Genomic DNA, 25,265 nt, shown 5'->3' with positions numbered 1-25,265 from the left:
TTGTATATTGGATATAGATATAATTTAACATTATAACATAAGTGCACAGCACACTTGATAACACTACTGTACAATGTGCTACAATGTGACTAGCACTGTAAATATAACCTCACAAGTGATCTTTTGTCGCGTGGCCGTCTGGATACATCTTTAAAGATAGCGTATTGCAAAAGTCAATATGGTATTGCTATGCACCAAATTATGCACTGCTAGATCAGCCAAAGCTAATAATTCGTCAGTTTTGTGATTTAGAAGAAATTAGACAAAGGGTTTAAAATAAATCGGGAGAGGGGGTATAGTCAGTGATTATTTATGGTTTTGAAACGGAAGAAAAAATACCCTCCCGTGCACCCCTTTCTTGCTAGTGAAATGGAATGGTCGGGTGTATTTATTCAACCGGTGAAACACGTTGACGTAGTTTGGGGGCATTGTTTGAAGAGCAGGGGGAAGCGTGCCACAGTTGTCTAGATTTAAACTCGCCGAGAATTTTCTTTAGCCATAATTCAAGTCTAATTACTAGCAACACTTGAATTTACGTTTATCAAATAATTCTATATAGCGGCCATGTATTAGCAACATAGACACGTACGAGTTTGTGTTGTAACAAAGCTGAAGTTGGACAGCTAACGTTAGCTAGCGCTACTTCCTCCATCAGACTAGAAATTAGTGTTAACGTTAGCTATAATTTATAATTGAGCCAACATCAGTCTTGTTCGCTATGTAAGTAGCTAGCTAGTTCAAGTAAAGCACAAGTCTTGCGTAAACTCACCATTGTGAGAATATTCAGGCTAACGTTACTGCTGTAGCTAGTTAGCACCAGATGAGGAAAGAACTGAATTGTCAGGCGTTTAAACATTTTTGGCGTTCATATTTTTTTATTCACCATAAACTGGTGTTTTAGATTAATACTTAGCACAGCAATATCGTTTAATGTAGTTGGCTAGCTTTATGTAGTGATTATTTTTTAACGTTTAACTAAGATTGTTCTAGCAGGAAGTACAGTAACCTTAAGAAAATAGCTTGGTAGAAAATGGAGTAAAGCAGCTACAGTAGTCCATCCATTGAAAAGCAAAAGTAACGTTAGCTTGTTATCCTTTTGGAGGCTAGCTTTATAAATCGGGAACCCCACATCTCCTTTGTTTCAGGTTGTGGCAAAAAAAACCTTTTCAAGTAACTTTGTATAGACCGCTTGCAAGTTATGACAATCCCTTTATGTTGAAAACGAACGTTAGCTGGCTAGTTTGCTGCTAGCTACCGACCGAATGCTGCTACCGATTGCATAGCTTCCTAGACAGCTTACTAGCGTGTCACTTTCCCAACTGCATCCTAAAGATGTCGAACGCCATAAACGAAGGTCTGTTCTTGATAAAAGACGTGAAGCCTGGATCGAAAAATTTAAATATCGTATTCATTGTTTTGGAAATAGGTAAGTTGGTGGAGATAACAATGTCGTGTTTCTCGTGTCATGTCAACCTAGATTCGTTACCGTTTTCTTAAAGGGCCAGAGGAACAATTGAGTCGACTGTGCAACTTACTGCGAGTAATAGCATACAATTACCTTTATTTATGTTTGTTTTTGCTTTGGTCATGTTCTGACAGATATTACAGCCTTGGTCACCCATCACAAAGACTGTAGAAGAGCTATGTTTATTGAATTGCATTTCTAAAGGGAAAACTTCACTTGCTCTTATTCTTTATTATATGTTAGGACGGGTAACCAAGACGAAGGATGGCCATGAGGTGCGTTCCTGCAAGGTAGCGGACAAGAGCGGAAGCATCGCCATCTCTGTCTGGGACGAGCTGGGCAGCCTCATTCAGCCTGGGGACATTATCCGGCTGACCAGAGGGTATTGACCCAAACCCATTGGGCTTACTGCAATGATTCTCATCTCTGGCATTGGCTACCCCATGGTTGTACATTTTGTTCTAGCCAAGCACAATAACATCCCATTTAACTACTCATTAAGCCATTTGATATGTTGAATCAGGTGTGCTTTTACTGGACTAGAACAGAAATGCAACCTTGGCAGGACATGAGGATTGGAGATGAGAAACACTGCATGACAGGTAGAGGCCTTGACTGATATGAGCAGTTACTATATGGAGCATACACTCCCCTGAGCACCTGCACAGGCTTACCATTGATTCTGTTATGACAAGAATCTTAGAAAAGTGAATAGAAGTATAGCAAAATGTGTTAGTCAAAAAACAATGCTCATGAAATCCCATGAGCTGTTTTCCCCTCTGGAATATAACTCATTTTTCTGAAATTAGTAGAAATGGAACTGATCCCAACCCCAGTACTTTGTTAGCTAGATACAGTATCTTGACTTTCCTCCATCTCTGCAGCTACGCCTCCATGTGGAAGGGCTGCCTGACCCTGTACACTGGAAGAGGTGGAGACCTGCAGAAGATTGGAGAGTGAGTACAGTCTATTTATACCACCAGGAACTTCCTGTATTTCACGAGAATTCAACTGGCCACTTGCCGCACTCTTTATGATTTAATGATGCATAAAAGCAGAGAACACAAAGTGAGACTGTTTCCCCCCCCAAAAAAAACTCTGTGGTTGACTCATGTTGAAAAAGTGGTAGTGTAGGAGTCTCATACCAAGAAAAACAGAACATAACAACACTGATATCATGGTTTGGGTAGCATTCAACAGGCCTGAAATTTGATGGAAGAAAAAAAAGTATGTGAACTTGTCCAATAAGAGTGCTTGTTTTTCAAAAAGGTTGCGTGAAAAGTACTAATGTGCAACCCCACTACCCCTCCACTATTGTATTGTAAACAATACAATTGTTCTATCAAACAAAACATGTCTGTTCTTACATCTTTCTACAATAGTTGAGCAACAGGAATCACATTTAGTTTAAGAATACAGAAGGTTATATTGCTTTGAAATAGTTTTGGCGATAGTACGATAGCAACGTTTATCGACAATGATTGACAGCCGTGGTCGACGTTGACGACATCATGATTTGACAAGATGGTTTAGTGTATTTGAGTGGCGCCACGCAGTACATTTTTGTTTTGCAGGGCAGCACACAAGTGACATTCTGAGTCTGCCTATTCCAATATGCTATAGCCCATTTCAATAAATGTTGTATAGCCTACAGAATGTAAGAGGAATGTAGTCCTGAAAGAACAGAATTCCACCAAATCAGCACCAAAATGTCCAGTTTTATAAAACACTCTTTAACTATCTGTTTAAAAAGAAATGTAGCCTATGTTCCATTCTCTCTCCATTCGATAGGCTATGAATATGACTGAAGGCTACGCTTCATCGTTTTATGCATGGCTTTCTCCCGATCAAACATTGAATGTAACAGAATTATTTGAAAGCCTTAAGGTAAGATTAATAACATGAGCACAAACAATATCAATAGCCTATAGAAAAAGCTAATGACCATTTTATTGAAGTTTAACTGTTATTATGAAATTATCCATGCGGGGTGAGAAAATTCCTCCATGCAGGGTTGAAAACCAAATTGGCCAATTACCTATCCTCCAATTAGGCCTATCATAAAAGCTTTAAGACCAGTTTAAGTTATGAACATTAGCTTATTTCCCAAGTATTCTAGCCTATCAAAGTGTTCTCCTAAAGTTGTTGTGGCTTTCGAAAATAACAAGAATTAAAGTCTGTAACCTAAGCCTAGGCATAGGCTATTCTCAAGCACTGCTTTGAGAGATCGAATAAACAATATTTATTTTTCTATTTTGAGGCAAATAAAGCAATTATTATCCAGTTCTGAAGACTGTAGACTGCTTCTATCCAGGCCATGATGTAGGCCTAATACCTAGCTCACTACGGTAAGACAGCCCGTTCATCATCAGTCACTGCTCCATCATGTGCAAGCCACACAGACACACAACTGTTCTGCTTCTCCACCAGCAGGGAACATTAGAAAAGATGTGCCATTGCCTGCACTGCCCATGCTTTCAACCACATTGACTTATGTCATGATTCGTCCAGTTGCATTAGGTTTCACGCTATAGCCCACCCTAAGTTTTAGGAGTTATTTTTTTCCAACAAAAAAATAAATACTTTTTTGGGTGGCCAATCGGGGCGATAGCATCGTATATCAATGTTTTATGGGTACATGATCATGATAGGACAAAGGTTTACATCGCCCAAACCTGCTTTGAAATATAGGTGTCATGTATACTGAACAAAAATATAAACGCAACATGTAAAGTGTTGGTCCCATGTTTCATGAGGTGAAATAAGAATCCCAGTTTTCCATATGCACAAAAAGCTTATTTCTCTCCAATTTTGTGCACAAATGAGTTTACATCCCTGTTAGTGAGCATTTCTCCTTTGCCACGATAATCAATCCACCTGACAGGTGTGGTATATCAAGAAGCTGAGTAAACTGCATGATCATTACACAGGTGCACCTTGTGCTGGGGACAATAAAAGGACACTATAAAATGTGCAGTTTTGTCACACAATGCCACATATGTCTCAAGTTGAGGGAGTGTGCAATTGGCATGATGACTGCAGGAATGTCCACCAGAGCTGTTGCCAGAGACTTGAATGTTCATTTCTCTAACATAAGCTGCCTCCGACGTGGTTTTAGAGGATCTGGCAGTACATCCAACTGGCCTCACACCACAGACCATGTGTAACCACGCAAGCCCAGGACCTCCACATCTGGCTTCTTCACCTGCGGGTTTGTTATGAGACTGGACAGCTGATGAAACTGAGGAGTATTTCTGTCTGTAATGAAGCCCTTTGTTGGGCCTGGCTCCCCAGTGGTTAGGCCTATGCCCACCCATGGCTGCTCCTCTGCCCAGTCATGTGAAGTCCATAGATTGGTGCATAATGAATTTATTTAAATTGACTGTTTCTTATATAAGCTGTTACTCAGTAAAATCGTTGAAATTGTTGCATGTTGCGTTTATTTCTTCAGTATAGTTTCAAGCTGGCTACAATACATTGTTTTAATGCTTTTCGGTACAAGTTGATGCATGCAACATTACTTGAATGTGCTGGGTTACTTTTAAATATCAATGACATGCATGCAGTATTAACATACAGGGTTAATGTTCCTAATATTCACTAAATGTATTCCCTCCCATAGGTTTTGCATGGTGTATTCCGAAGTGCCTAACTTCAGTGAACCCAACCCAGATCTGCTAGCCCAGAACAGCCAGCAGAACAAGACTGTAAGTACCTCTACCCTACCCTGGTCCCAGATCTATTTGTTCTGTCTTGCCAACTCCTATGGGCATTGTTATTGCCAAACATGTTGGCTATCCAGCACAAACAGCTCTGTGACCAGGCTAACGGCAGTCCACCTCCAGATTGCTCAAGAGGGTTGGTTAATTAAAAACGAAAAGCTGAAATGTCTTTAGTCAATAAGTAAAACATTTCTTAACAAGTCACATAAGTTGCATGGACATAAATTGCATCCAATTAGTGTTTAACATTATTTTTGAATGACTACCTAATCTCTCTACTCCTCACTTAATGATCTGTAATGTCCCTCAGTCGAGCAGTGAATTTCAAGCACAGATTCAACCACATAGACCAGCGAGGTTTTCCAAAGAAAGGCACCTATTGGTGGATGTGTAAAAATAATAATAAGAAGAAGAAGAAGAAAAGCAGACATTGAATTTCCCTTTGAGCATGGTGAAGTCATTAGTTACACTTTGGATGATGTATCAATATACCCAGTCACTACAAAGATACAGGTGTCCTTACTAACTCAGTTGCCAGAGTGGAAGAACACCACTCAGGGATATCACAATGAGTCCAATGGTGACTTTCAAATAGTTGCAGAGTTTGATTTCTGTGATAGGACAAAACTGAGGGTGGATCAACAACATTGTAGTTACTCCACAATATTAACCTAATTGACAGTGAAAACAAGGAAGCCTGTACATAATACAAATATTCCAAAACATGGATCCTGTTTGCAGTAAGGCACTGAAATAAAACTGCAAAAAATGTGGCAAAGAAATGAACTTTGTCCTGAATAGAAAGCATTGTTTTGAGGCAATTCCAACACAACACAGTACCACTTTCCATATTTTCAAGCGTGGTGGCTGCATCATGTTATGGGTTTTCTTGTCATCGGCAAAGACTAGGGAGTTCTTTATGATTAAAAGAAACGGAGTAGCACCTATCTGCTTTCCAACACCCTGGGAGACATTCACCTTTCAGCAGGACAAGAACCTAAAGCACAAGGCAAAATATACATTGGAGTTGCTTACCAAGACGACATTGAATGTTCCTGAGTGGCCTAGTTAGTTTTGACTTAAATTGGCTTGAAAATCTATGGCAAGATGTTAAAATGGCTGTCTAGCAATGATCAACAACCAACCTGAAAGAGCGTGAAGAATTATTAAAATGTGCTAATTTTGTACAATCCTGGTGTGCAAAGCTCTAAGAGACTTACCCAGAAAGAGTCTATACGATTGAAACAGACTTTAATTAACTCAAAAGGAGAACACGTTTCTGAGAGAATCTGGTACTTAATGGTATCAAAGAAATATGTTGAAGATCCTGTAAGTCTTGTGAAATTATTTCTTACAGCACTACAGATCTCAGGTGATACTGTTGACAAAATGAAACTTTGAGATAAGAGCGCCCAGTCATTGGCAAATTTTTGCATTCCTTAAAGTTAAAATAAAAGCCTGGGTAAAAGACTTTCTGGCAGGAATGGTCCAGTTCCCGAAGGAAATTGCAGAACAGTGCAAAGGTCTGTTCCCACTCTTCATGGTGAATAGATTGAAAGGGAAATGTGTAGCTCTCGTAGTCGATAAACTGTATATTGATAACGAATTGTGCCGAGACACCAGGACTATTCCATGGCTATTCTAAATATTACAAAATTCCCGGAGTCGTCGAATAATGGATCACCAAATACTATCCATGGTAGGGATTGTAATATTTTTTTGCGGGGGAAAACAATAAAATGCAACAGTTGATAAAGACATAAGCTACACTATACCATTCAAGATTGGGAATGTTGTAAAATAATTAGTATTCAACTTTCTATTTATAGTATTTAAAAATAGATAAGACAGCATTAGAAGAAAGTATAATTATTGAAAAAATAAATCTTCAAATATAAGGAACTGGAACACAAGTACTCAAGCCTGAAATTAGGTAGGAATCAACAACAGGAATAAATCAGAGGCACAGTTTGTGCGGGTGTAAGGTGGCGTGTGTATTTTTGTTTGGGAAAAGTGGAGTAAAAAATAAATGGTTGCAAATGTCAGAGCCCATGTGTCTATGAGCAGGAGTTGAGAGCTTTCAATTTTGTGCAGATATGGGATATACCTTTTTTTTAAATAAGTAGTTTATTTATTGTCCTATCATGGTGGAACGGTCCCCAACTCTATACCCTAGACACCCACCTGAGCGACCCATACTCTAAGGAGAAGTCCTTATCTGTTTTATAAGCCTACTGCAAGTAGCCTATACCCAGCCAAGATGGAAAGATAAATGCAGTCAGACACCCACTAAAGCAGCACCGCCCCCTCCAAGATTCTGAGCCTGCCTGGCAGTTGGTCCTTCAAAGCCTCTGGATGTGTGAGCATAATATTCAATGATTTTCTCAGTCGCTAATGAGAACCTTGACCTTGTACCTAGCTGGTGGGGTGCCCCCACCCAGGTAGTGGCAGTACTGGTAACACTAGCTGCAGTAACCCATGGGGAGGGGGGTCACACTCAGGCAATAAGAGGGGGCAAATTATTGTGGCCCTGGTGGCACATAATAATCGAAGGTCTGACTGCACAGAGATGCTTGGGAAAATGGTCACAACGGGGCACCTGTGTGTGTTTCAGGGGAAGGGGTGTGTACCTGATCTCAAACAGCTAGGACTTGACATTGGTTAATCAAATCTTCCCATTGTTGCTCAATGTTGCATGCCTTTTCAAACAGCTACAACTGTATGTGTTTGTACATCAAGTCCTTTCTTGACTTGGACGGCACAACTGTACAACATCTGAGCTTGTTGTGTTTGTGGGGGAAGGGTTTGTGTTTATCCCACATCTGTTGCTATGGGGTAATGATGTTGGGGACGATATAGGATGAATCACAATTTTGTGATGGCCATCCTGGTTATAGGTAACAATCCTTTGCATAAACTGCCTACATTATTACACATTATTTGTTAATTGTGGAAATTAAGATGCGTATGATTTTTAAAATGTGTTTATTTTTTTAAACTGTATATAATACAATTGAGGTGAGGGCGTTGGAAATGCTTTTGGCGGTTGATCTGCTTCTGTTCTGTGTTCACTTGGATGACAACCCAACTTGGGATGGGGGGAGGTTTTAGCGGGTGGAATAGTGGAGGACAATTGGATGTTTACATAGTAGCAATGCAAATATCATGGTACAGCTATATGAACACTCAATCATTATGGCACTTTTTAACAGTAAGTTTACAAACATATATTATGATGAACAGAATTGGGTGCTGAGCGGTGAAAAATTATTCTCCCATAGGCAAAGAAACTCAAAGGGGTGACAATATTAATGAACAATTTTGATCCAAATGTGCAAATTGTCCAAACAGATCTGCAAAGTAGATGGATTATTTTAAATGTGTTATTGGATCATGATCAGATTTGGCTCATTTATTTATATGGTCCAAATAATGATCCACGCTTGTTTGAAAATAAATAATTATAATCCACAGCCGCATAGATGAGAGAGATACTTTTTATATACTGTAGTTTATTACTTTATCAATTGTTGTATTTTGTTTCCTTTTTAATTTATTCACATTGAAGAGTGGGTACAGAACTTGGCGCCATTCTGCAATTTCCTTCAGGAGCTGATCATTCATGCCTATATACTGTACTATATTACGTATTGGATCACAAAAAAACACAACTTTTACATTACTGTGTAGTTTACCAATAAAAGGGTCTGACCGTGATGTGAATATATTTTTCGGGAAATGATCTCACTAAAATACATTATAATAAAGTTAGCAAAAATTGATAAGATCTTGCTACCATAGAAAGGAAAATGCTTATGTTAAAATCACGCTGAATAACTTGAGTCATATCCCAGTTGACCTATTTGCTTTATGGCCTTGCCTACACCTAGCAACCAATTTTTTTTTTATTTTTATTTTTTTATTTTATTATATGAGCAAAAAATTTTACATTTTACTTGGAACAGCAAGCTAGATAAAATTTAAACAGGCCTATTTATATGATGAATTCGGAGGGCAGAAATGATTAACCTCCACGGGATCGGTGTCCGTATACCGGGACGGTTGAGCTAACGTGTGCTAATGTGATTAGCATGACAGTTGTAAGTAACAGCAAACTTTTCAGGACATAGACATGTCTCATATGGGCAGAAAGCTTCAATTCTTCTTAATCTAACTGCACTGTCCAATTTACAGTAGCTATTACAGTGAAATAATACCATGCTATTGTTTGAGAGTGAAACAAACATCACGGCAACTGGTTTGATACATTCACCTCTAAAGGTAAATAATGTTCTTACATTCTGTAATCTTGCTCTCATTTGTCATCCTGAGGGTCCCAGAGATGACATGTAGCGTAGTTTGGTTTGATCTATTTTTTTTATATTCACATGTAGGAACTGGGTTCTACAGTTTGAACCCCTGCTGTCTCTAGCTCCACACCCACCCCGCCTGGCTATCTATATGTGTGAAAGTTATTGTGTAAGCTAAGGATCCATCATCTATGACATTCCTGGGAGTGTGTAAAGCTTAATTTTGTTACCATATCACTTTTGTATGTTATCTATAGTTATGTACTTAAATGTATCAATTGACCAATTTGGCACATTGGGCTGACTTCATACAAAATATTGTCCAGTATTGCAATGCTTCACTGGATCAATCTGAAACTTTGCACACTGCTGCCGTCTAGTGGCCAAAATCTAAATTGCACCGAAACTGCAATATTATGTTGTGGTCTTTCTCTTGCATTTCAAAGATGGAACAAATAAAAAAATGTATACATACAGTGCATTTGGAAAGTACCCCTTGACTTTTTCCACATTTTGGTAGGTTACAGCTTTATTTTAAAATTGATTACATTGTTTTTTTCCCTCATTCTACACACTACCCCATAATGACAAAGCAAAAGGTTTTTTGCAAATGTATTAAATAAAAAACATACCTTATGTAAATAAGTATAAAGACCCTTTGGGATGAGATTCGAAATTGAGCTCAGGTGTATCCAGTTTCCATTGATTATCCTTGATGATTGGAGTCCACCTGTGGGGAAATTCAGTTGATTGGGCCTGATTTGGAAAGGCACACGCATGTCTATATAAGGTCCCACAATTGACAGTGCATGTTAGTGAAAACCGAGCCATGAGGTCAAAGGAGTTGTCCGTAGAGCTGGGAGACAGTATTGTCGAAGCATAGATCTGGTGAAGGGTACCAAAAATATTTTGCACCAGTGGCAATCCCCAAGAACACAGTGGCCTCCATTCTTAAATGGAAGGAGTTTGGAACCACCAGGACTCTTCCTAGAGCTGGCCGCCTGGCCTAACTGAGCAATTGGGGGAGAAGGACCTTGGTCAGGGAGGTGACCATGAATCTGATGGTCAGACAGCGCTCCAGAGTTCCTCTGTGGAGATGGGAGAACCTTCCAGAAGATCAACCATCTCTGCAGCACTCCACCAATCCCGCCTTTTATGTTAGTGGCCAGACGGAATCTACTCTCCAGTAAAAGGTGAAGCATGGTGGTGGCAGCATCATGCTGTGGGGATGTTTTTCAGGGACTGGGAGACTAGTCAGGATCGAGGGAAAGATGAACGGAGCAAAATACAGAGATCCTTGATGAATACCTGCTCCAGTGCGCTCAGGACCTCAGACTGGGGAGAAGGTTCACCTTCGAACAGGACAACGACCCTAAGTACACAGCCAAGACAATGCAGGAGTGACTTCGGGACAAGTCTCAATGTCCTTGAGAGGCCCGGACTTGAACCCAATTGAACATCTCTGGAGAAACTGGAAAATAGCAGGGTGCAGCGCCGCTCCCCTTCCAACCTGACAGAGCTTGAGAGGATCTGCAGAGAAGAATGGGAGGAACTCCCCAAATACAGGTGTGCCAAGCATGTAGCGTCATACCCAAGAAGACTTGAGGCTGTAATTGCTGCCTTAGGTGCTTCAATAACGTACTGAGTAATGGGTCTGAATACTTATGTAAATGTGATTTGTTTTATTTTAAAAATTTGCACACAATGTTGTCATTTTATAGGGTATTGTGTGTAGATTGATTAGGGGATATAAACAATTTAATACATTTTAGAATAAGGCTGTAGCTTAACAAAATGTGGAAAACTTCAAGGAGTCTGAATACTTTCTGACTGCAATGTGTATTTACAAAACAAAATGGGGGATTGGAAATAATGCAGATAATTTACATTGGTGGAAGCTGCAATATTAAAGCTGATCTACCCCCCCCCCCCACACTAATCCCACTTTGTGACACCACAAAATTTGGAAAAAGTAAACGGGTGTGAATACTTTCTAAAGGCACTGTAACAAGAACAACATCAACGGCAGACACTCTCTAGAAAAGGAAATGCTCAGTTTACACACCTAAATCAATGTTCATTTGAAAGCACAAACAAAATTCTAATTCAAGTTTCAGAGAACAGGAATTGCCCATCTATGTCTTAGACTCTACATGTGTAAAGTGTTTTTAGTTTTTACAGAGTCTTAATGAGGTTAGTGGGTTAGTTAATCCCAAAATATTGAATGGTGTGAGGTGATGCTTAATGGACTTTTTGAAAAGTGTTTTCTAATGCCCTCACCATGTCTCCCCTTGCAGGGCAAATCGGATCAGAGGGGGAATTCTCCGCCTAATCAGAATTCAGGTACACCTGCTCAGTCAGGTAAGTGATAATTGGGGTGGTGCGGCACTTGATCTAGTCAGAAAATCCACAATGAATCACTCTGTTTAAATTCACTCATTTGTTCATATTGGCGTATAACAACTGAAATCAGTCTAGATTTCCAGGCTAGTTGAGGTCCAGGCCCAGTCCAGAAACATCTAGCCCCTACCCCCAGTGTAGCTCTGAAAGTATTTGATGGGTATAAGCAATATGGCAAAAACTAACTTATCAGGGGGTGAGGTATTAGTTCTGTTTGATTAGATAGACCCTTTGTACACACAATTGTGGCAGAAGCATTCGTGTTGTGCTATTTAAAGTAGAACCTGCTTTGACAACTGGAGAATGGGCGTTTCTATTCCGCTTTGCACGGCGCAGCGGAATCGATGACCTACGTGGTGATAAATGTTACGCTGCTCTATTTTCTCTGTTTGTGGGGATGCATTCTGCTTCGTCCAGTCAACCAGAAAATGTTGAGGGATAGGGGTTGCTTTAAATTGTCACACTTTAACATGTTTTTGCTGCCTTTGTGTGTACAGAGTAAACCGGGTGACGGCCCACCACGTGAGCAGGTGAAGGCGGGGGTACTGTTCTCTGGTATATTGTCAACAAAGAAACCTGATGGATTGTTCAGAAACATGTATTCATTCCATAAAATGAATGTAAAAAAGATAACTAGATTAGTTCTATACTCAGCAAAAAAAGAAGCATCTCTTTTTTAGGACCCTGTCTTTCAAAAATGATTTGTAAAAATCCAAATAACTTCACCGATCTTCAGTGTTAAGGGTTTAAACACTTTTTCCAATGCTTGTTCAATGAACCATAAACAATGAATGAACATGCACCTGTGGAACGGTTGTTAAGACACTAACAGTTTACAGAAGGTAGGCAATTAAGGTCACAGTTATGAACATTTAGGACACTAAATAGGCCTTTCTACTGACTCTGAAAAACATCGAAAGAAAGATGCCCAGGGTCCCTGCTCATCTGTGTCAACGTGCCTTCGGCATGCTGCAAGGAGGACTGCAGATGTGGACAGGACAATAAATTGCAATGTCCATACTGTGAGACGCCTAAGACGGCGCTACAGGGAGACAGGACGGACAGCTGATCATCCTCGCAGTGGCAGACCATGTTTTTATTTAATTTATTTTACCTTTTATTTAACTAGGCAAGTCAGTTAAGAACAAATTCTTATTTTCAATGACGGCCTAGGAACAGTGGGTTAACTGCCTTGTTCAGGGGCAGAACGACAGATTTGTACCTTGTCAGCTCTGGGATTCGATCTTGCAACCTTTCGGTTACTAGTCCAACGCTCTAACCACTAGGCTACGCTGCCGCCCTGTTTAACAACACCTGCACAGGATCGGTACATCCGAACATCACACCTGCGTGACAGGCACAGGATGGCAACAACTGCCCGAGTTATACCAGGAACGCACAATCCCTCCATCGGTGCTCAGTCTGTCCGCGATAGGCTGGACTGAGGGCTTGTAGGCCTATTGTCTGGTGTGGACCTGCCTTACATCACTGGCAACAACGTTGCCTATGGGCACAAACCCACCGTCGCTGGACCAGACAGGACTGGCAAAAAGTGCTCTTCACTGACGAGTCGCGGTTTTGTCTCACCAGGGGTGATGGTCGGATTTGCGTTTATCGTCAAAGGAATGAGCGTTACACCGAGGCCTGTACTCTGGAGCGGGATTGAGGTGGAGGGTCCTTCATGGTCTGGGCCGGTGTGTCACAGCATCATCGGACTGAGCTTGTCATTGCAGTGAATCTCAACACTGCGTTACAGGGAAGACATCCCCCTCCCACATGTGATACCCTTTCTGCAGGGTACCAGCATGACAATGCCACCAGCCATACTGCTCGTTCTGTGCGTGATTTTCTGCAAGACAGGAATGTCAGTGTTCTGCCATGGCCAGCGACGAGCCCAGATCTCAATCCCATTGAGCACGTCTGGGACCTGTTGGATCGGAGGGTGAGGGCTAGGGCCATTCCCCCCAGAAATGTCCGGGAACTTGCAGGTGCCTTGGTGGAAGAGTGGGGTAACATCTCACAGCAAGAACTTGCAAATCTGGTGCAGTCCATGAGGAGGAGATGCACTGCAGTATTTAATGCAGCTGGTAGCCACACCAGATACTGACTTACTTTTGATTTTGACCCCCCCCCCTTTGTTAAGGGACACATTATTCCATTTCTGTTAGTCACATGTCTGTGGAACTCGTTCAGTATGTCTGTTGAATCTCATGTTCATACAAATATTTACACGTCAAGTTTGCTGAAAATAAACACAGTTGACAGTGAGGACGTTTCTTTTTTAGCTGAGTTTATGCGTTTTGTGTTGCTTATACTCATCAAATCCTCTCTGATCTGCATGCAGTGCCTTAATGGGTCAGGCATGTCAATGTACATGGTCATACTTGATTTTGAACTTCTTTTTGCTAGTGCCGAATTAGGCCACCTACGAGTAACTGCCAAAATATTGGGAACCAACCCTGTCTTAACCTTTCTCTTACAATTTCTGTGGCCCTGTGGAAATATAATTAACATAATAGAAACATCCCCATCTGTCTAGGCTAGAGATGTTTTTTTTGCATGGGCTGTCTCAATCCACTGCATCTGTTAATATTGCCCTTCTGTATCTGCGGTGAAAGGTGGCAGAGCTAGAGCTGTGTTTGTCAGACCATAAAACATCCCAAAAATCTGTCTTCTCACAAATGTCTAAAGCATCAGAACGGTTTGGCCTACAAACTATTATGACCCCTCTGTGGAAAGATGAGACTCTCTGAAACATGATGGTGTTGCTCTACGACCCCCACAAGTGTCACGGGACTTGTCTGAAGGTGGAAATAATTTAGTGCCTAGAATAAGGGGTTAAATACATGTGCGTAAAAAAATAAAAAAAGAATAGTTTCCTGATCTTTTATTTCTCAGATTTTGGACAAACACTTCAGAACAAACTTAGTGCCCCCCAAGTTTAAAAAAAACAATCTGTTCCATGTAGTGAATCTGTTATTCAAAGCATTTCTATGGGCTAATAGCAGAAACGCTAAAGTCAATAAAAATGTTTAAGCTTAATGCTTCTTGGCATGACCATCTTAAAACGATTCCATATGTTAGCTTATCCAGCTGCAGATTATGCACACAGACTCCTTGTGGTCTGCTAACTTCAAATACTAATTTACTTGCGTCTCGGATGGTATTTTTGCATTTCAAATGCTATGTACGTGCGCAACCTGTACACTTTTTGTTATCGACTGAGTCAGTCGACTGTCTGCTCTACAAATCACCTTGCATCCTAAATAACTACTTCTAGTTCAGTCAGTCACAATTTACCCTTGATGCATCACGATTTTGATGCTCTCCAACACGGCCATTAACTTTGTTCCTAGGCGTTGGTGTGTTACGCACACTAGCTCTGGTCCAGGATGTTATGTTAACCACTGTTGCCTGTGCAGCTAGCTAGTACAACGCTGGACACTCGCTGCTCGCAAGTACGACTTTCAGGGGTAGGCAACCCTGGTACTTAGTTTTAGATTTAACCTCTCTGGGCTAGGTGGGACGTTTGCGTCCCACCCTAGTCAACAGCCAGTGGAATCCCGTGGCGCGATATTCAAATACCTTTAGAAATGCTATTACTTCAATTTCTCAAACATATGACTATTTTACACCATTTTAAAGACAAGACTCTCGTTAACCAACCTAGAAAACCAGGTGGGTTGAATTTAGGCAATCACTGACCTGAACAATTGGCTCAGTTGGTCAGGTGTGGTGCCTAGTTGGAACAAAATCTTGCATTATCTTTGGCACTCCAGGAGCAGGTATGCCTACCCCTGACCTTGCTTCTAATTCTAAATGTAATTTAATCACCTGTGCTGTTGGTGGCGGTAATGTACCATTTGATATCTTGTCTCATTTCTTATGCCTCACAATGTCTGTGTCTGAAGTTATCTGCTGGAGTCAGACTCTGGAAAATAATATCCTCCCCCGCAGGCCCTAAGCATGATGGGATCTTAATTGCTTAAATAACTTGAACCACACCTGTGTGGAAGCACCTGATTTTCAACCTACTTTGTATCCCTCATTTACTCTAGTGTTTCCAATGCTTTGGCAGTTGCATGTGCACTATATGACAAAGTATGTCATATATATATGCTCATCGACCATCTCATTCCAAAATCATGGGCAATAATATGGAGTTGGTTACCCCCTATGCTACTATAACAGCCTCCACTCTTCTGGGAAGTTTTTCCGCTAGATGTTGGAACATTGCTGCGGGGACTTCCATTCAGCCACGAGCGTTAGTGAGGTCGAGCCCTGATGTTGGGCAATTAGGCCTGGCTCAGTCGGCATTCCAATTCATCCCAAAGGTGTTCCATGGGGTTGAGATCAGGGCTCTGTGCAGGCCAGTCAAGTTCTTCCACACACATCTCGACAAACTTTCTGTATGGACCTCAATTTATGCACAGGGGCAATGTCACGCTGAAATAGGAAAGGGCCTTCCCTAAACTGTTGCCACAAAGTTGGAAGAACAGAATCATCTGGAATGTCATTGTATGCTCTAGCATTAAGATTTCTCTTCACTGAAACTAAGGCGTCTAGCCCGAACCATTAAAAAAAAAAAAAAACAGCCCCAGACCATTATTCCTCATCCAGCAGACTTTGCAGTTGGCGCTATGCATTCGGGCACTTAGCGTTCTCCTGACATCCGCCAAACCCAGATTCATCGTGGACTGCCAGACGGTGAAGCGTGATTCATCACTCCAGAGAACACTTTTACACTGCTCCAGTCTAATTCCTCTATATAGTCCATGTTTAACTGGAATTGTTAGTTTTGGTTTCTGAATGGCTGTCTCACATATCCTTATTAAATTGGTGCTACTGTTATCTAAGCATAGTGGACTCATGCATTTTGTATGTTTGGTCCATGGCAGGCGGCCTTTCTGGTCTGCTGCTTTCATGTGAAGTTATGATGCTCATCTCCATGCCATGTCCATTCAAAGGATTAAGAAAGCGGTAGTCTGCTATGTTTGATAAATGAACTCTGACACATGTTTCCCCCTCCTATGTGATATACACTGTTGGTCATGACTGCTGTTCTTAGCATTTTTGCCCATCCCTTCTCTTCCCACAGGTAACGGTGCCATGATACCATTTGTCAACAACAGTTCTCCCTCCACTCCTCGTGACCCTGTCTTTGGGGGTGTGGGGCGGACTAACGGCCGTTCCCCTGGCAGCGCAGCTCCTCCAATGTCCGCTGTGGGACCTCCCAGTGCCCCCAAGCCTTCGGTCACTATTAGCAATGGCAGGGACCCCCGGCGTGCCAAGAGATGAAACTGGCATTAGGGAAATCTTTCCCCTGGCCTCTTAACCCTCCTTCCTCACTCTCTCCCTTCCATCTACCTTTTGGACAAGCCAGACCTGGCATTTGCAACATTATCACTGAAAAAGACTAGTTTCTGATCTGCAGCTTATACTGGTTAACCTAGTCAATGTTGTCTTTCTCTAGTTGAGCTAATGTTTGTTGGTTATGCCATCAATTGCAAAAAGCACCTCACTGAATAATTGTGACCTAAACATGAACACAGTAGCAGGACTTGCAAAGCTCTGGACATAAAGTATGTTTACCCCCTTCCACCACCATAATTGCCAATTTTGTGCTAATGTTATTGACAACCCTCCCTGTGCCTCCCTCGCCCATCTTGTTGGCTGAAACTATTCACCCTACTTGACCACTAGATGCACTTTCTTCTCTTTAAGTCAAAGTGAAAGCATCACTAATTTGATTAAGGAACTGATTACTGCTGATGGGGAAAGCCTTACGTAGGTGAAACAACTTTTTGGACAGAATTAACTAACAAACCCCCCTTGGAAGGATCACTACTCCCTTCTCAACCAAAACATATCAAAAGTGACTGAAAAGAAAGGTGATAGTTTGATTTTCAACGGTAGGTCGATTAGATTTAGTTGAGAATGGCTACAGTTTTCATGAGGACTAGTTTATTTGCTGTCCAGTTATGAACAATACATTTATTAGGTGGGAACACTTAAGAGTTTCACCGAAATATATTTTACTGCCATTTTGATTTCTGTTTCATCTCTGAGATACAGATGGTGAAGTAGTTAATGAGTGCAATAAATAATATTGTCACATTTAACTAGCTATGTTCCTCATTCTGTCAAACAACTTTAATTAAGACTGATGAGTAATACATTTAATCTGTTTTATCACATGAACGCATTTCCAATGAACGACAGACGGGAGAACAGTGTTTCTGATGTGTCAAAACTAGCCCTAAGGCTAATATCCTTAACTTTAATCGATAGTCCTGAGGCTTGTTGCATGTCTACTCTGTGGGACGGTTTCCCAGACAGGTTAAACATAGTCCAGGACAAAAAAATTATACTCAATGGAGATTCTCCATTGAAAGTATTTTAGTCCAGGACTAAGCTTAATCTGTGTCCAGGAAACTGTCCCTATATGTCATCTATCTGAAACACTTAATGTTGAAACCTATTGAATAAGCTCCAGGGATCACCCAACTGCCCTCAAGTAGAGAGACATTTTAAAGATCTGTCATCATGTGGTGTTTATTTATATACTAACATTATACAGTGCCCTCTAGTGTCCATCCACTCAAGTTCTTGGCATGCCTTGCGCAGGAAACTCATTCCATGAAAGGCCAAGAATCTGCTGGTTTTTGTTAAGACCTAGTCAACCAGGTGAGAGGAGTGTCTTACTAATCAGCAACCTTAATTGATCAAGGCAAGAGCAAAAACCGCAGACACTCGGCCCTGTGTGGAATGAGTTTGACACGTGCCTTACTGGGATCATTTAGGCTGCTGCTAAAAAAAAAAGTGCTTTTTTGGTAGTCCTCTGTGCCATATTGTACCCTTCAATTAGATTGTTATGATCAAAGTTTAGAATCCATGCTTTGCAATCTTATTTATTTCCCAAGTCCAGTTGGACTGACCTCAAATTGTTTCATAGTACAGTTTTGGCAATAGTCTGAACTAGACGAAGCCTTCAGAAGGCCTACATATGTTTAAGTAATTTATAAGCAGATATATAAAAATGTGTTAACCCTTAAGTATGTTTGCTTCTAGCCACAATAACAGAAGCTCATTCAAAGATCTAGACAAATGTAATTAAGAGACCAGTCCATATGACAGTTATTTTGGCCCATTGATTATGGTTAATTAATGTTGTGAGAAAGATGCAGTATGATGACAATTAGTTCTTTACTTATTTTATCCCAGTTGTCTGTTTTGAAACTTATTTTGTAACCACGCATTGCAAGAGACTAAACACACATGGCCTCATATCCTATGTTTCACAAAGCACCACTGACCACAGACAGGGAAGGCTTTGGCCTGTGAGAATTTTCCCTGCACTAACTGATAGGCACTGTCATGTTCCTCAAAATAAAAATAGTTTCAGGCTATTCTAGATATTAATTAACAATTTAAAAAATAGTTATCTACTCTTTGATATTCCAAAATAGGGCTGGTTTCCCAGACCCAGGTAAAGCCTATTCCTTTACCAAAAAGCACTTTAAATGAAGACTTCATTGAGCATGCATTTTTGTTCACAACTAGGCTTAATCTGTGTCTGGAAACTGGCTCATATAAAAATAAGCAATGTAAAACAGTGAGAGTGCTTACTCGGTTGTTGGGTATGTGAGCTTTATATTTTGAAATGTATAAAATATTTCCTAGACAAATTGTTGATTGAATAAATGTACAGTGCATCAGACACTTTGACAGAGGACAACAGCACCATATTTTTGTAATGTCTTTGGTATGTTATGAAATGTGCTCCTAAAAGTGAGTGTGCATGTGTTTTTTGTGTATGTATGAACTAAATCCTGGGTGGTAAAAGTTGATCAAAATGAAAGCGGAAGTGTGGAGGTACAGCTGGTGATTAGACTGTAAGAATTGTGTCCTTGGAGTCATTTTCTGCCTCAGATGCTTGAAAACAAATGTATGCTTTGAAATAAGATAAACATTACCTCGCACAGGTGCATGCCATATAATGTTTAATCTTCCTAATAATGATTATTCTCTTACGGTTATTTTCTGTTTCACTTATAGTATTATTGTGACAAGTTGAGAGGTTGAACATTTTCAGAAAAACATTGTGGTCTGGTCATGACTGGAGAGTTTTTTTTTTTTTTTGGTGTAATTTCCCTTCAGGTAGTAAAAAAAAAAAAAGTTAACAATTTATAGAATACATCAGTGTTATAGTACATGATCACTTAAATGAATGAGACTTAAAGGAATAGTACACTCCAAACCAATGTTTATAAGATTGTTATATAGCCTCAGAAGTGCTCTTCAGTCATATTCTACAATATCTGATGAATAGATAGTATTAAGGGAAATATGCATGATCTACCTCAAATTAATGGAAAAGATCTGTTCAACCAATGTTTGAATTTGAGTGACGAGTGTTATATTGCTACATTTAATTAACCTCTTGGATGTTAAGGCCCCTGAAGAGGGGACTAGCAAAGTTCTGGTACCTGTAATTTTAGCTTTTAAATCGATCTGTGGATGCCGTAGATCAAAATGACTACCATTCAGCAATAGCCCTAGTTCTCACGGAGTCTGGAGTATTGCCACGTTCATGTGCTAGTCAGAACAAGGAAATTTGGGGTTTCCGACTTGCTTATTTGTTGCAGCTATACAACTGCTGCGTTCAACCAATTTAGCAAGTCGGAAATTTCAGAGTTTCCTAGTTCCCCGACTGACATGTCAACAAATCTCTTTCACCTTTGTGACTCAGGCTGTGAAATCTGGCACCACTTTAATTTGGGATGTCCCGCCCACCATTTCATTCGCTCTTCCGACTGTCCATTATCTTCTGGCTGAACGCTACATCGCAGCAGTTGACAAAGCGCATGCCTGAAATCCTTAGATCCAAGCACAGCAGAAGAGTGTGGTTTTGACACACCAGCACAGGGATGGGCAGCTGGTGGCCCGTGGGTTCAGTTTTCAATAGATTCTTAATGTTAAATTTGGGAACTCAGTCCGGGTCTCAATTTACTGTTGAGAGGTAGAATACACAGGGTGCAGTTTCTCTTGTCAGTCACTGACAGTCACTCAATTAGCCCATGTCAACATTCTTATTTTATTTTTTAGATTGGTAAGTTAGTCTAGTGGCCATTAATCAAAATGTCTAGTAATCATGGTCGAATTACTGACCGGGGGGCCCCATTGATTTTGTTTATCACTCTCAGATATAATTTAAAAAAATGCAAATATTTCTCTCCGTCCCAATGCAAAATTAATATAATTGCATAACATTTTGTATAAAATTGCTAAATCTTCTCTACGCCCCATGGCAAAATGTGTAGAATTAACCCAAAAATCCCTGCCGCTTAAAACGTTTTGCCCACAAGGTGGGGGTGGGCACCCCCAACAAAATTTCACTTATGGCCCCCAAAAGGATCAGACCATCTCTGACGGCATGTGTGGGTATGGATGTGGGTATGCATACCCACGAGGCACTGCGGCCCCTCATGATGACTTCAGATTTTTTTTTGTGGCCCCGCCCCCATCAAAGGTGCCGATCCCTTTGTATTGTAAACTCTACTTCCTTTCTGTAAATGTCATTGTGCACTCAAATAATTGACTCCTGACAGTATGTAAATAGTTGTATTGTATGTTAGTGTCGTCAGGTCGGCTAGTATTTGTAACGTGATCCTGCGTTGTATATTGTGAAATAATAAAAAGTGCCGATCCCTGCTCTAGCAGATTCAGGGATTGATTTCAAGTCAAATCAAACTTTATTTGTCACATGCGCCGAATACAACAAATGTAGACTTTACAGTGAAATGCTTACTTACAAGCAAGCCCTTAACACTTTTTGAACTGCACTGTTGGTTAAAATATTTACCAAGGAGACTAAAATAAGAAGTAATAATAAAAAGTAACACAATAAGAATAACAATAACGAGGCTATATACAGGGGTCACCGGTACCGAGTCAGTGTGCGGGGGTACAGGTTAGTTGAGGTAATTTGTACGTGGGGGTGAAGTGACTATGCATAGATAATAAACAGCGAGTAGCAGCAATGTACAAAAGGGAAGTGGTATCAATGTAAATTGTCCTGTGCCGATTTTATTAATTGTTCAGCAGTCTTATGGCTTGGGGGTAGAAGCTGTTGAGAAGCCTTGGTCCTAGACTTGGTGCTCCGGTACCGCTTGCCATGCGGTAGCAGAGAAAACAGTCTATAACTTGGGTGACTGGAGTCTCTGACAATTTTATGGGCTTTCCTCTGACACCGCCTATTGTATAGGTCCTGGATGGCAAGGGAGCTTGGCCCCAGTGATGTATTGGGCCGTTGTCACTACCCTCTGTAGCGCCTTACGGTCAGATGCCGAGCAGTTGCCATACCAGGCGGTGATGCAACCGGTCAGGATGCTCTCGATGGTGCAGCTGTAGAATCTTTTAAGGATCTGGGGACCCATGCCAAATATTTTCAGTCTCCTGAGGGGGAAAATGTGTTGTGGTGCCCTCTTCACGACTGTCTTGGTATGTTTGGACCATGATAGTTAGTTCGTAAATTGGACACCAAGGAACTTGAAATTCTCGATCCGCTCCACTACATTCCCGACGATGTTAATGGGGGCCTGTTCGGCCCTCCTTTTCCTGTAGTCCACAATCAGCTCCTTTTGTCTTGCTCACATTGAGGGAGAGGTTGTTGTCCTGGCACCACAATGCCAGTTCTCTGACCTTCTCCCTATAGGCCGTCTCATCGTTGTCGGTGATCAGGCCTACCACTGTTGTGTCGTCAGCAAACTTAATGATGGTGTTGGAGTCGTGCTTGGCCACGCAGTCGTGGGTGAATAGGGAATACAGGAGGGACTAAGTACACACCCCTGAGGGGCCCCAGTGGGAAGGATCAGTGTGGCAGACGTCGGTAAGTCACATCCATTGTTGCCTACTCTTACCACCTGGGGGCGGCCTTCAGTAAGTCCAGGATCCAGTTGCAGAGGGAGGTGTTTATTCCCAGAGTTCTTAGCTTAGTGATGAGCTTCGTGGGCACTATGGTGTTGAACGCTGAGCTACGATTGCATCATCTGTGGATCTGTTGGGCTGGTACGCGAATTGGAGTGGGTCTAGGGTGTTCGGGGGATGCTGTTGTGAGCCATGTCCAGAATTTCAAAGCACTTCATGGCTACCGACGTGAGTGCAATGGGGCGGTAATCATTTAGGCAACGTACCTTCGCTACCTTGGGCTCAAGGACTATGGTGGTCAGCTTGAAACATGTAGGTATTACAGACTCGGTCAGGGAGAGGTTGAAAATATCAGTGAAGACACTTGACAGTTGGTCCGCGCGTGCTTTGAGTACACATCATGGTAATCCGTCTGGCCCAGCAGTTGACATGTTTAAAGGTTTTGTTCACATCGGCTACCGAGAGCTGGCGCTCTCGAGTATGCTTCATTGTTGCTTGCCTCGAAGCGAGCATAAAAGGCATTTAGCTCTTCTCATAGGCTTGCGTCACTGGGCAGCTCACATCTCAGTTTCCCTTTGTAGTCTGTAATAGTTTAAGCCCTGCTACATCCGACGAGCGTCAGAGCCGGTGTAGTAGGATTCAATCTTAATCCTGTATTGACGCTTTGCTTGTTTGATGGTTCGTCTGAGGGCATAGTGGGATTTCTTATAAGCGTCCGGATTAGTCTCCTGCTCCTTGAAAGCGGCAGCTCTAGCCTTTAGCTCGATGCAGATGTTGCCTGTAATCCATGTCTTCTGGTTGGGAAATCTACGTACAGTCACTGTGGGGACGACGTCATCGATGCACTTGTTGATGAAGCCGATGACTGAGGTGGCGTATTCCTCAATGCCATTGGATGAATCCCGGAACATATTCCAGTCTGTGCTAGCGAAACAGTCCTGTAGTGTAGCATCTGCGTCATCTGACCACTTCCGTGTTGGGCGAGTCACTGGTACTTCCTGCTTTAGTTTTTGCTTGTAAGCAGGAATCAGGAGGATAGAATTATGCTCCGATTTGCCAAATGGAGGGCGGGGGAGAGCTTTGTATGCATCTATGTGTGTGGTGTAAAGGTGCTCTAGGATTTTTTTTTTTCTCCTCTGGTTGCACATGTGACATGCTGGTGTGAATTTGGTAGAACAGATTTAAGTTTTCCTGCATTAAAGTCCCCGGCCACTAGGAGCGCCGCTTCTGGGTGAGCATTTTCTTTGCTTATGGCCTTATAGAGTTGGTTGAGAGTGGTCTTAGTGCCAGCTTCATTCTGTGGTGGCAAATAGATGGCTACGAATAATATAGAGGAGAACTCTCTTGGTAGATAGTGTGGTCTACAGCTTGTCATAAAGTACTCTACCTCAGGTGAGCAATACCTCGAGACTTCTTTAATATTAGACATCGCTCACCAGCTGTTATTGACAAATAGACACACACCGCCACCCCTCGTCTTACCAGAGGTAGTGTCTCTGTTCTGCCGGTGCATGGAAAATCCCACTGGCTCAATATTGTCCGTATCAACGTTCAGCAACGTCTCGGTGAAACATCAGATGTTTCAGTTTTTGATGTCCCATTGGTAGAGTAATCTTAATCGTAGGTCGTCAATTTTATTTTCCAATGATTGCACGTTAGCAAGAAGAACGGATGGCAGTGGGAGTTTACTCGCTCGCCTACGGATTCTCAGAAGGCTGCCTGATCTGCTGCCCCTTTTCCTGCGTCTTTTCTTCACGCAAAAGGCATGGATCTGGGCCTGTTCCAGTGAAAGCATGATATCCTTCTCGGCGGACTCGTTAAAGGGAAAAGTTTCTTCCAGTCTGCGGTGAGTAATCGCAGTTCTGATGTCCAGAAGTTATTTTCAGTCATAAGAGACGGTAGCATCAACATTATGTACACAATAAGTTACGCAAAAAAACTAACGAAATAGCATAATTGGTTGGGAGAATGTAAAACGTCAGCCATGTTCATCGGCGCCATCTCATTTTATAGCCTACTTTTTCAAAGTAATTTAAAATAATGAATAGATTTTTTTTTTACAAAAATCCCTTTGTCATACATGGATAAGATTTAATATGAGATTAAAGGCCAGTTCATAACGATTTCAGGAAACCAAGCTAGAACCCTGTCCGAACCCTGTCCGGGCTGAAGCTTGATCAAGTGAGACTTTTAGAAAATATGCTAATTCTCTAACACTAAGCATACAAATATATATATATATATATATATATATACTGCTCAAAAAAATAAAGGGAACACTTAAACAGCACAATGTAACTCCAAGTCAATCACACTTCTGTGAAATCAAACTGTCCACTTAAGAAGCAACACTGATTGACAATAAATTTCACATGCTGTTGTGCAAATGGAATAGACAACAGGTGGAAATTATAGGCAATTAGCAAGACACCCCCAATA

General features: G+C 41.3%; 1 protein-coding gene across 1 annotated transcript; it reads left to right on the top strand.

Moving 5' to 3' along the window:
• The first annotated feature begins 399 nt into the window (after window positions 1-399).
• nabp1a (nucleic acid binding protein 1a) lies at window positions 400-19,643 on the top strand. The gene is made up of 6 exons (XM_014163909.2): window positions 400-1,426; window positions 1,709-1,847; window positions 2,350-2,421; window positions 5,088-5,172; window positions 11,795-11,858; window positions 16,996-19,643. Exons 1-6 carry the CDS (start codon window positions 1,333-1,335, stop codon window positions 17,193-17,195), a joined length of 654 nt encoding a protein of 217 aa, XP_014019384.1. The 5' UTR covers window positions 400-1,332; the 3' UTR covers window positions 17,196-19,643.
• Window positions 19,644-25,265: the final 5,622 nt, after the last annotated feature.

The sequence above is a fragment of the Salmo salar genome, chromosome ssa21 (assembly GCF_905237065.1).
Source record: "Salmo salar chromosome ssa21, Ssal_v3.1, whole genome shotgun sequence".
Taxonomy (NCBI): domain Eukaryota; kingdom Metazoa; phylum Chordata; class Actinopteri; order Salmoniformes; family Salmonidae; genus Salmo; species Salmo salar.
This window is presented reverse-complemented; position numbering and strand designations above follow the sequence as displayed.